The 12,719-nt window shown below is 35.2% G+C and overlaps 1 protein-coding gene across 2 annotated transcripts; it reads left to right on the forward strand.

Annotated features, from left to right (window-relative positions):
• On the forward strand, positions 1 to 4,755 carry LOC112710665 (pectin acetylesterase 12). Of its 2 annotated transcripts, XM_072202739.1 has the most exons (13): positions 1 to 133; positions 372 to 656; positions 985 to 1,067; positions 1,249 to 1,378; positions 1,488 to 1,561; positions 2,059 to 2,145; positions 2,229 to 2,353; positions 2,476 to 2,536; positions 2,831 to 2,884; positions 3,036 to 3,113; positions 3,246 to 3,351; positions 3,448 to 3,593; positions 4,095 to 4,755. In XM_072202739.1, the coding sequence occupies exons 2-13, from the start codon at positions 437 to 439 to the stop codon at positions 4,200 to 4,202; spliced, it is 1,272 nt and encodes a 423-aa protein (XP_072058840.1). In that variant the 5' UTR covers positions 1 to 133; positions 372 to 436; the 3' UTR covers positions 4,203 to 4,755. The 2 variants fall into 2 exon arrangements, with proteins under 2 accessions (XP_072058840.1, XP_025618776.1); XM_025762991.3 differs by lacking the exon at positions 1 to 133 and having other exon boundaries at positions 339 to 656.
• The last annotated feature ends 7,964 nt before the right edge of the window (positions 4,756 to 12,719 follow it).

Consider the following 12,719-nt stretch of genomic DNA (forward strand, 5'->3'; position numbering starts at 1 on the left):
GAGTGACGCATGCTTTCAAGCTTTTTCCCCTTCTCACACTCTCTCAAACCTGAGACTGGAAACTGGAAAGAGAGAGAGAGACACCTTTTAAGATTTGTTCCGCTTCGAAAGGCGCTCGCATTATCCAAGTCGAGTTAATAATTCATTTATTTCTTTCATTAAGTGTCCAAATTCAAATTTTATTTTTGTATAATTTAAATTTGAAACATAATTTTTTGTCTGAATATATTGAATTAAATAAAATGGTCAACGAAAAAAATGGTGTATATCGTTTAAAAAAAAAGCACCTGCAGACTGCAGTAATTAAAATTAAACTGGGGCAGTCTTATTCCTTTTCCGCCTAACCTTGAGATTCATTTATTTATTTATAGCCCCCCAAATGAGAGAGAGGGTACGAAAGCAAAGCACATTGCATAAAAATGAATCCTAAATCCTAATGCCACAGTTGGGAGTTGAAGTTTTAACAATGAAGGTCCTCCTTGTGTGGCTTGGCATTGTTGTTGTTGTTGTGTCAAGCAAGGCGTCTGAAGCGGTTGAGCATCGTTACGTGAATGCAAGTGATCTCAACTTGTTGGAGGCACATGAAGCTGGAAGGGGTGCCTACACTCTTATGGTAGGACTCACCCTTATTCAAACTGCTGCTGCTCAAGGAGCAGGTACACTACTCTCTATTCTCAAAACTTGTAATTAAAACATTTTATTTTCTTAGCAACCATGTTCTCACTCTAAAATTGATTTAATTGCTTTTCAAGTAACATTTTGAAACCGTGCGTTCTTCTCATTTTTTTATAATTGCCTGTTGCTTAGCATTTACATAATCTACTGAAAGCAGGATTCTTTATTTTATTTATTTATTTATCTATTTTTGCCTTCATTTTAATGTGCTTTCTTCGGAATGTTTTCTGAGAATTTTTTAGGCTTAAAGATTTTTTTTTATAATGAACGAATCTACATAATTGGATTCTTTTTTTTATTTTTTGACAGTTTGTTTGGATGGATCATTGCCTGGTTACCATTTACATCGAGGATATGGATCAGGAGCAAATAGTTGGATCGTTAATTTAGAGGTATCACATAATAATCTTTCATTCAATTAGTTAGATTTGTGCACTGTTTTCATTATCTTTTGCAACTAAGCTTAGTTTCTTGTGAATTGTTCTGTGAGTTAAAACAGTATCTTCTTGTTTGTTTATAATTGTATTCACTATAAAGGTTTCTATTGATATTAGAGTATAAATTCTTTGATAGGGAGGAGGATGGTGTAATGATGTCAGGACATGCATTTATCGCAAGAAAACTCGGCGCGGATCTTCAGCATTCATGGAAAAGGAGATACCTTTTACAGGAATATTAAGCAATAAGGCTGAACAAAATCCAGGTTTCCATTCAATTGAACTACTTTGATTGCTGCTCCCTTTGTGTTTTCCTGTTCTTCTACCTATAGAGTTAACCATCTCGTTCGACTTCTTGTTCGTTTGTGATTGTAGATTTTTTCAACTGGAACAGAGTGAAGATTCGTTATTGTGATGGTGCCTCTTTTGCTGGGGACGGTGAACATAAGGTAGAGTTTGAATCTCAGAGTCATAAAAATGATTTTTATTTCAGTTGTTGCTGTGGAGAAAAGGTGAATCCACTGAATGAAATGCGGTTACCTTGAAATTAAGTTTGGCATGCTTCTTTGAGATTCTGTAAATATATGAAGGTCTAAAATAAGTGAATCTAAATGTTCCTAGAGCACGCTTTAAATTGTATATCTAAGTACATAACCTGTCGTATCTGGTTTCACCAATTTCCCAAAGAAAGATGTTAGGTGGCTAATACTTTTTCCTTGTTTTCGTCTTACATTTGAACCAACACCAGTCAACTCTCTTTTTTTTACACTAAAAGTGTTGGTCCTCTAGCATTTCTTCCATTGGATACAAGTTTGGTGTATATTTGCACAATTTTGTTGTGAAAAAGCTGTATGATTAACATATGTGGGAGATAACACATTGGTAACGACATTCATAGAATAAGGGTTACCACACAAAACTAAGTGAATGTTGTCTACTGAGATAGGCTGCACGTCTGCAATTCCGAGGACAGCGCATTTGGATGGCTGCAATGGAGGATCTGATGTCAAAGGGAATGCGTTTTGCCCGGCAGGTTGTATTCATATCTGCAGATATACTGATATTGAAATTATACTTTCTTTCTACTCCCAGTTAAATGCAACTTTTGTACTCCAGGCTCTACTTTCTGGATGCTCAGCTGGTGGCCTGGCTACCATCATACACTGCGACGAATTTCGAGGTCTGTTTCCAAGGAGTACAAAAGTGAAGTGTCTCAGTGATGCTGGGCTATTTCTTGATGCGTAAGTTGCTAACGGTGGTATTTCATACAATCAATGCCAATTTCCATCGTGACTGCACCATTTTGGACATTTTCTCAAATTAACTGCTTACTTGTTTACTTGTTTCTCCCTCTGAATTATAGGACCGACGTATCTGGTGGACATACACTCAGGGATTTTTTCAGTGGTGTTGTAGGGTTGCAGGTATATCACTGTTTTTCTTAGGAAACCAAGTTATTATAACATGAAAGCAAAAATATATTATAAACTTGCCACTTTGTTTCAATATACTCTTGAAAGTTTGACTATGGGCTTCTGCTATTTCAGAATCTTAGAAAGAACTCATTTTGTTTGCAGTTACTGAATTTTGGAAACCTTTGTTTAACATGAAAATATTATGTGCCAAATGAGAATTCTGTATGCTTTGCAAATTGGTCTTTTGACATGGTTATAACTTCCTCAGCATGATGATCAACTTCTTTTGTCCATTTATTGCAGGGAGTGCAGAAGAATCTGCCGCGTACTTGTACCAATCACCTTGATCCCACATCGGTAATCATTGATATCCCTTAGTGTGCAAATTTGGATATATCAAATTTTCAGATGAATGAACATGCACATTGCACAAATGATCCATAATTGTTGTTTGCTCTGAGTTAAACTTGCATTGATGTTTCTTCTTCTTCTCTCCCTTTTTTTTCAGTGCTTCTTCCCACAGAACTTGATTGCCGGTATAAGAACCCCACTCTTCATTCTCAACACTGCCTATGATTCATGGCAGGTAAATGTCTGTTTTCGTCTCGTACTGCTTGTCCTCTTAACTCCTTATGAGTCATATGATATGATTTCTGGTAGTGTTTATCCATTAAATCAAGTTTTGTAGACTAAACAGATATATTTTGCTTGTAATCAGATCCAGTCAAGCTTAGCTCCGACAACAGCGGACCCAGGTGGCAATTGGCATGATTGTAGAAAAAATTATTATAGGTGTTCTGGTTCACAGATCCAGTTTCTACAAGGTGGTTTGATGCCTGAGAGATCGCTTTTGTTAGAAGCAAAAAGGGGTTCCGACAAACTATTCAGTGTGTAACTCATTCATTGTTTCTGTTGCACAGGTTTCAGGAATGAAATGTTGAATTCTATGAAAGGCTTCTCAAGATCAAATCAGAATGGAATGTTTATCAATTCATGTTTTGCTCACTGCCAATCTGAGAGGCAGGATACATGGTTTGCGGATAATTCTCCTGTCATTAGGGAAAAGGTATTCTATTGCAATTTTATTAATCTCTAGTTTCTTTTCTAAGCTATCACCACTTATTTGTTATGTTAATAAAAATTCGTCAAACACAATTTTCCACTTTGAATTAGATGTTTGTTGAGTTCTGATAAGTTACATAAAGCATTAATTGTCTTGAAGTTTAAATTTTATTTTTGACACAATGAACCGAAAACATCCTTGTTCTGATAAATTAATTCTTATTTTTTTTATGTATTCCAAAGGATTTGCAAGTCAAATCAATTATGCTTACAAATCCTGAAAGGTTAACTAAAATAATTAGCAGAATATCAGAAAGTTAGTGGTCCAAATCAGAAATTGTAGTATGTTAATGTTATGCACTGATGATTTTTCTGATCTTCCATGGTACTGCCATTGAGATATACTTTTTTATTCATTTTGATCTTCCATGTTATCTGAAACTTTCTTATACCACAAAATCTGTGTTCAGTTCTAACCTATATATATGCATTAATAAAATTGCAGGCAATTGCTCTGGCAGTTGGAGACTGGTTTTTCAACCGTGCTGTCGTTAAGGACATCGATTGTGCTTACCCTTGTGATAATACATGCCACAATCTGATCTTCAGATGAAGCAAATTTTTATCAAATTGTTCCAAATTCATTCACAACATTCATTTGGGCCTCTTCTCATCAGCAATTAGGATATATCTTTTTCACCTAAAATTATTATACTAGGCAATTAAAGGGGGAAAAAAAAAGAGGTTGCTGAAAAGTGCAACAAGGTAGCATTTCTCTGTGATCGAGTAGTTGGTAAAGTGATTGTTGTTATGTATATGTTTAGTTGTGAATCCTTCGTTGCAAATATTGACAAATACTTGCATGTTCTTTGAGTACATTTAATGTATAGATTAATTTTAATCACCGAAAATAAAACCTCAGTGGTTAAGATTATTCTTGGAACACATTAAATATTCTTAAGGAATTTGCAAGGATTTCTCATCAAATATTTTTTGTTATCCAATATTTTTTTAGGTGATGGAGAGGCAATAAAACATTAGAATTAGGGACAGTTTGCATACTGTAACTTGGTAGTGATTGAACGAGATAATCTCAATCTCAATCTCATTTGAATATTTCCCTTCCGCCGGTTGCAATAAAATGTTTGGCATTCATTATTGGTAAATGACGATTTTCTCAATGCTCAATATAAATACTTTCATTATTTGACCATTTTTAAATTTGAAGAAATTAATTTTACTCAATATTATTCTGTTGAGGCTTATCTTTGATAATCAGCAATAGAACTCATGTTAGTAGTAATAGTAGTGTGTGTGAGTGGGTGTGTGTTGTGTAATGTATAAGACAAAAAAAAAAAAGGAACTGGCATCATATTTTATGGAAAAAAAAAATCACACACAAAGGAAAAAAAGATTTTCACTGTGTAAAAAATAATTATAAGAGCCTCTTTCTAATTATAAAGAGAGTACAAGGATATTTTTTTATAAATCATTTTGTTAATTTTTATAATTTTATCAAATTCTCAGTAAATTCTTTTAATTTAATTTAAAAGTCTGTAATTGAATCTCTATATTAAATAAAAAATTTTAATTAAATCTTTTTTTATTTAGTAAAAAAAGTACAATTTTTTTTAAATATTTATTTGTGTTTGATGTTGGATGAAGTATGAAATATTTTAAAACATAGGATTAATGTGTTTTTTTCTTAAAAAATGATTAGTAAGGATTATATATGTTGATTTATATCTTGTCTTTTAGTTACGAAAAAATATCTTATCTTTTTCTTAAGAGTTTTATTCCTAAGCGAAGATTTGAGACTCAGTTATCTTGGTTCTTGATTATATATCTTGAATATTGCTAGTTCAAACATGAGCCAGGAAAAAAAATTGTCTATTATGCATAGAGAGATATCCAAAGGCGTGAAAGTGAAACTAGGTTAAACGGTTAAACCAGTACAATAAACACATGCGATTCCGGTTTAAATAATAACGAGAAATTTTAGTAAACAAAAATATTTTGATACTAAATTGTAAATTATAAAATTAAATTTTAATAATATAAATTAAAATAAATATTTATTCATATTAATAAGAGTAAAGTATTATTTTTGTCCCCAATGTTTGGAGTAAGTCCCAAAGTTGTCCCTAACGTTTTAATCGTCCTATTTAAGTTCCTAACGTTTTAAAATTGACTCAATGTTGTCCTGTCGTTAGAGATCGGTTAACAGAATTGACGGTAGGACAAAATTGAAACAATATTGAAACGTTAGGGACTTAAATAGGACGAAAACGTTGGGGACAAAAATGATACATAAAAATAATTTTTAATTCAATTTTATCTTTCAATAATATCAATAATATCAATTTTTTTACTGTACATAGTATTCAATTATTTTTAATTACATCTAAGTAAATTACACTTAATCATATTATTTTTATTTTAAATATGAAAAGTACCAGACCATAGAGGGTAATTTGGATGAAAGAAGAGTTAAAGGGGAAAAGGTATTGACAGAAAGAACAGAGAGAAGAAAGGGAATTTCATTGATTGACAAAAAGCAATAACAGAAAAGTGACAAAAAGCGTGAAAGGAAAATTACACACATGCTATAACTCCTATCATCATCTCTAGTTATCTGCTTTTGTTGAATACTGAATATTAGTTAACACTTCAGCTCCTTTCTTCATCATCTCTGGTTGTTGTCATTCTGACTGGTGATTTGTTGCTGATCACAAACACTCAGCTTGCCTCGAAAATGAAGGAAGCTCTCAGAAGGAACTGCTTTTGTAAGGATATCTGCTATTTGAACCGAGCCTGGAATGTGACTAACTCGAATTGTCTTTGTGTTGACATAGTTTCGAACGAAGTGCAGATCTATTTCAAAATGCTTGGACTTGGAGTGAAGGATGGGATTGGCAGCAAGTAAAACAGCACTCAAATTGTCACAATACAGCATTGGCGCCCCAGGTGAGGGATGCTGCAGCTCACTCATCATAGTTTTTATCCAGGACAACTCTGCTACTGCCTCTGCCATACTTCTATATTCAGCTTCAGTGCTTGACCTGGCCACTACTGTTTGCTTCTTTGACGCCCAAGAGATTAGGTTGGCTCCAAGAAATATACAATAGCCACTGGTGAATTTCCTATCATCTGGATCTCCAGCCCAGTCTGAGTCACTGTATGCAGTTATTCCCATGGAACTCTCCTGTTTCAGATGCAAGCCATAGCTGGCTGTTCCACTGAGATACCTTAGCACGCGTTTGGCCAGCCTCCAATAAGACTCTAGGAGAGCTTGCACAAACTGTGATAACTTGTTAACACTGTAACATATCTCAGGCCTTGTTATTGTCAGGTATTACAGGCTGCCAATGATTGACCTGTACAACTGTGGATCACAAAAGCTTGATCCTCCAAGGGTTGTGATCTTTGTTGTGGAAGGCAAAGGAGTGTGACACGGTGCACAGCCCACCATGCCAGCCTTCTTTAGGACCTCACCAATGTACTTTTGTTGAGTAAGTACTAGCCCCCCATCACATGTTTTATTCACTTGGATTCTAAGAAAGTAATGGAAATCTCCCAAGTAATGGAAATCTCCCATGTCTTTCAAGGCAAACTTGGCATTCAACTTTGATATGACATCCCTCACAATTTCTGGGGATTCTCCAGTGACTATGATATCATCAACGTATACAAGCACATAGGTCTTTAGTCCACTGAATTCCTTAATGAAGACTGAGATGTCAGGTTTGGTGGCAACAAAGCCAATTTCTCTTAAACCACCAGCCAGCTTATGGTACCACTCTCTTGGTGCTTGCTTTAGTCCATAGAGCGCTTTGGTGAGTTTGCACACCAACAATGGATCTCCTTGTTCATAACCTGGGGGCTGTTTCATGTAAACTTCCTCTGTCAAGTCACCATGAAGAAAAGCATTGTTGACATCTAGTTGCCTAATTGCCCAGGACTTGGATACAGCAATAGATAATATGAGCCTAATGGACACAGGCTTCACTACAGGACTATAAGTTTTTGTAAAATCTGAACCAGGCTTTTGAGCATACCCTTGAGCAACTAACCTTGCCTTATGCTTCTGTAAAGTTCCATCTGCATTATACTTTAATCTGAATACCCACCTGCTGCCAATTGCTTCTTTGTTGGGTGGAAGACTCACCAACTCCCATGTTTTGTTTTTTATTAGAGCATCATACTCAACATCCATAGCTTCCTTCCACTCTGGAGATTTGAGAGCTTGTGTTACTGATCTTGGCTCAACACTTGCAAGGAAGATCTTTGGCTTGACTATACCAGCTTTACTCCTGGTGATCATTGGGTGAGAGTTGACTGCTGCAGTTTGATAAAGAGGTGCTGATTCTTTAGAGGTTGGTAGCATAGTTTCAATGTCATTAATTGGAATTAAAACTGAACTTAAAGAGGCTGTTGTTGGCATTTGGGTTCTAAGAGTAGCACTGATTGAGGGTGTGACTGCTGGTTGCTGGAGTGTTGCTGATTGCTGGTTGTTGGTGTTGCTGTTAGACGGCTGATTGCCAGTTGAGCTTGTAAGGAGTCTTCGAATGGTTGGAATGATTGGCACATTAGGTAAGGTATCTTGTCTATCTGAGACATGTCCATTGTGAGCAGGATTTGTTGCTTGTCTATAGGGGAACTGGTCTTCAAAGAACACCACATGAGGGGTGATGATGACTCTTCCATCTTGGCTGAGACATGTATAGCCTTTGTGAGAGGTTCCATACCCAATAAAGGTGCAGGGGGAGGATCTGAAGTCCAGCTTATGCTTGTTGTAAGCTCTCTGATGAGGAAAACACAAACAGCCGAAGACTCGAAGTTGTTCATATGAGGGCTTTTTGTTAAACAATTTCTCAATGAGAGACATTCCATTTAGGACTGGTGTTGGCAGTATGTTTATCAACTTTGCAGCAGTAGTAAAAGCTTCTCACCAGAATTTGGTAGGTATAGATGCATTGGCAAGTAAGGTAAGTCCCATTTCAACCACATGACAATGTTTCCTCTCAGCAGCTCCATTCTGTTGGTGAACACGAGGATAGGAAAACCTGCAAATAATTCTTTTTTCCTGCAACAGCTTTGATAAGCTCACATGCTCAGCAGCATTGTCACTTTGCAGCATCTTTAGTTTAGTGTTTAATTGTAACTCAGCAGTTTGTTGGAAGTGATTAAATGCTTATTTTAATTGAGCTCTAGATTTGATTAGGTAAAGCCACGTAAATTTTGAAAAGGCATCAATGAAGTTTACAAAATACCAATGTCCATTATTGTCAGCAATAGGAGCTGGTCCCCAAATTTCAGAGTGTACAAGTTCTAATGGATGATTGTATATAGTTTGTGAAAGGGAAAAAGGTAAATGATGAGATTTGCCATACAGCAGGCTGAACAAGCAATTTTGGTTACAGGAAGTGAAATATGACAAGATTTTAACACCCTTGACATAACACTACAGTTGGGATGTCCTAATCTAGCATGCCAAACAAGCAAGTTATCTTTATTTCCTACTGATGCAGTGAAAGCTTCTGAAAAGCTTTGAAAAGTTGTGAACTTATAGAGGCCTTTGTGAACAACGCCCTGAAGCACTATCTCTTGAGTGTCTTTGGTTTTTATGCAGCACCTATCATCAAGAAATTCAAAAAAGACTTGGTTGTCATAGAAAAATTAATATACACTCATCAGGTTTTCGGTAATTTTAGGCACACACAACAGTTTTGTAAGATATAACTTTTTAGAGCTCAAATCAGATTTAATACACGATTTACCAACAAAAGAAATGTGCAAACCTGTTCCATTGCCAACAATGACTTGCTCATTGCCACAGTGCTCTTCCTTTTCTAACAGGTTCTGTTCATTGTGAGTCATATGATGAGAAGCTCCAGAATCAGGATACCAGTTTGGGTCCTGAATTGTGGCAGGTGTTGCCAGTACATTACAACAGTTGGCATGAGGCTGAGAAATATGCTGAGAGGCCTGATTGCTTCTATTTCCACTGTTGTATAATGATCTATTTTGATTGCTATATGCCTGGTTGTGTCCACTGCTATATCCTTCATTGTTGTATCCTCCATTTCCATTTTCATACTCTCCTTCATAGGTGTCTTCACTGTACCTATACCAGCAAATTTTTGCTGTATGACCTACTTTGTTACAAACCTGACATTGAGGTTTCTCATTCGTATAGCCTCTTGGATTCTGCATTCTACCTCCTCGATTGAACTGGCCTCTATGGAATTGTCCTTCATTTGATTGTTCCTGCAGTGAGGAGTCTTGAGTAAACCTTCCACCTCTGCCTCCTCGAGACATTCTTCCTCCTCTTCCTCGAAAGCCACCTCTAAAGCCTCCTCTAGCGAATTGAGCAAGATTAGCTTGTACAAACGCTTCAGGCTTTCTAAACCTGGAGAGCATACTCTCATGTGCGAGCAACAAGGCTTCCAATTCAGCCACTGTTATGCTTTGAGCTCTTGCTAACACAGAGGTGTAGACTGAGGAATATTCTTCAGTAAGACCATGCAAGATTGCATTTACATGATCGGTCTCATTGATTACCTCTCCTACAGAAACCAATGCATCAATAGTTCCTTTAATTGAAAGTACATACTCTGTCACAGACGCTCCAATCTGAAGAGTACTGAGCTTGTGTTTCAGCTGCATGACCTTTGCCTTGATCTGAGAGGCGAAGTGATCCTCCAACCTCTTCCACACTTGATGAGTGTAGGTACATCCAACCATTCGCGTAGTGAACGGCTTGCTCATTGAGGCTAAGAGCCAAGACTTGAGCAACGCATCTTGCTTTTTTCACTGTTGATACTGTGGATTCAACACTGCATCAGTTTCACCGTCTTCAACTACATACTATCGAGGAACTCCTCTTCCTGTGACATGATTCAACATATCATTCCCTTCAATTGTTGAGAGTGCTTGATCTTTCCACTGCAAAAAGTTATCCTTATCCAGCTTCATTGAGATCGGTGTTGCGATGAATCCCTGAGCCATTGTAAGAAGCTAGGGTTTTCTTGTTCTTGAGACTTGGTCTTTGCGGAAGCTATGGCACCTATGCTCTGATACCATGAAAGGTACCAGACCATAAAAGGTAATTTGGATGAAAGAAGAGTTAAAGGGAAAAATGTATTGACAGAGAGAACAGAGAGAAGAAATGGAATTTCATTGATTGAACTCAGATTGAAAGCAAAATTGGTATACAGTGATGAGAGTGGTCACTTATATAGAGAGGTAGAACAGAGAAGCTGCAGGGGAAGCTTCCAGCCCCTTTCAACAGTTTCTCAACCAACTAACTATCTAACAGCAATAACAGAAAAGTGACAAAAAGCGTGAAAGGGAAATTATACACGTGCTATAACTCCTATCAAAATAAAATTATTTTTTTTATAATTTTAAATAATTTTGATACATTAAAGACAAAAGATATAATTTAGATTTTATTGTATATATATTATTTTTTCTTTCTGCAAGTTTATATACTAATTATTTTACAAATATTTCATGATAACTAAAAATCTTTAAGAGTAAAATTATAAAAAAATTAATATATTTAGAATGAAAATAATATGATTAAGTGTAATTTACTTATATGTGATTAAAAAATAATTGAATACTGTGTATAGTAAAAAATTGATATTGTTGAAAGATAAAATTAAAATTTATTTCTATGTATCATTTTTGTCCCCAACGTTTTCGTTCTATTTAAGTCCCTAATGTTTCAAAATCGTCTCAAGTTTGTCCTGCCGTCAATTCTGTTAACGGATTCCTAACGGCAGGACAACATTGAGTCAATTTTAAAATGTTAGGGACTTAAATAGGACGATTGAAACGTTAGGGATAATTTTGGGACTTACCCTAAATGTTAGGGAAAAAAACGATACTTTACTCTATTAATAAAAAAATATTGGTCTCTAATATTTTTTAATAATAATATAAAATTGTTCGTACCTTTTATAGAAATTACGAATTAACGAAATTTAAGAATTCTAATATGAGCCGTATTGAAATTAGGTTGGAAAGACAATTTGCAAAAATATTTCAATGCTTAAGTTGGCAGTGTTTTTGAATGATTAGGGGTGTCCGCAGATCGGATCGGATCGGATATGGCTAAAAATTCGATTCGATTCGCATTAAAATCATCGGATCGGATCGAATCCAATATCCGCAGCTTTTAAGGTTGGATCCGATCCGATCCGATCTGCACATTTGCGGATCGGATCGGATCGGATATCAGATATATCCGCAAAACATAAAAATATTTTTAAAAGCATATTTTTATTAAAAAAATATCAATAAAATTCATTTTTTCTATTCTTTTAAATATGTTTACTCTTAAAATAATATTTAACATACTTTTTTCAAATAATAAATTAAAATAATATAACATATATGATAATTATTAATTGAAATAAAACATAAAAAGAATATTTACTTATTTATTTCTTTAATTTTGCGGATACGCGAATATGCGGATACCAACACAAAATCCGCAATCCGATCCGATTAGTGTGCAGATCCGATCTGATCCGATCCGATCCGAAAGCCTTACGAATCGGATCCATATCCACAATTTTTGGATCGGATTCGGATAAACACCGCAGATATGCGGATCGGATCCGATCCATGGACACCCCTATGAATAATAGTTGTGGAAAGAATAATGTGTTACCTTTGAGTTTCTCTTTCTCTTTATTATACATTTTTTATATAATTATTATTAGACATTTACTCTCTTTAATTATTATTTTTACTGTTATAATTTAAGAATTTTTCAGAATTAATAAATTTATTTATTTTTAATGGTATTTACGTTAATCTTTATTACATTCGTAACGTGATATATTCGTTTAATTATAACGCCGGTGTTGTTATTCTTGCCGAGAACAAAAATACATATACTTAGATAGCAGTTGACTTTTTAATTATTATTTTGATATATGAAAACAATTAACAGTTCTACCTTCACCATTATCGCCGATCCAAACCATAAGAGGATCCGATCTAAAATCATAAAATAATAATAAGTTTCTGAATTCTTTGTACTGTATGTTATTATTATTAATCCATGTGTGGCTTGCACACATTCAGTCAAAATCCACCATTTTCTTAAAAT

Source organism: Arachis hypogaea, chromosome 9, assembly GCF_003086295.3.
Source record: "Arachis hypogaea cultivar Tifrunner chromosome 9, arahy.Tifrunner.gnm2.J5K5, whole genome shotgun sequence".
NCBI classification, from domain to species: Eukaryota; Viridiplantae; Streptophyta; class Magnoliopsida; order Fabales; family Fabaceae; genus Arachis; species Arachis hypogaea.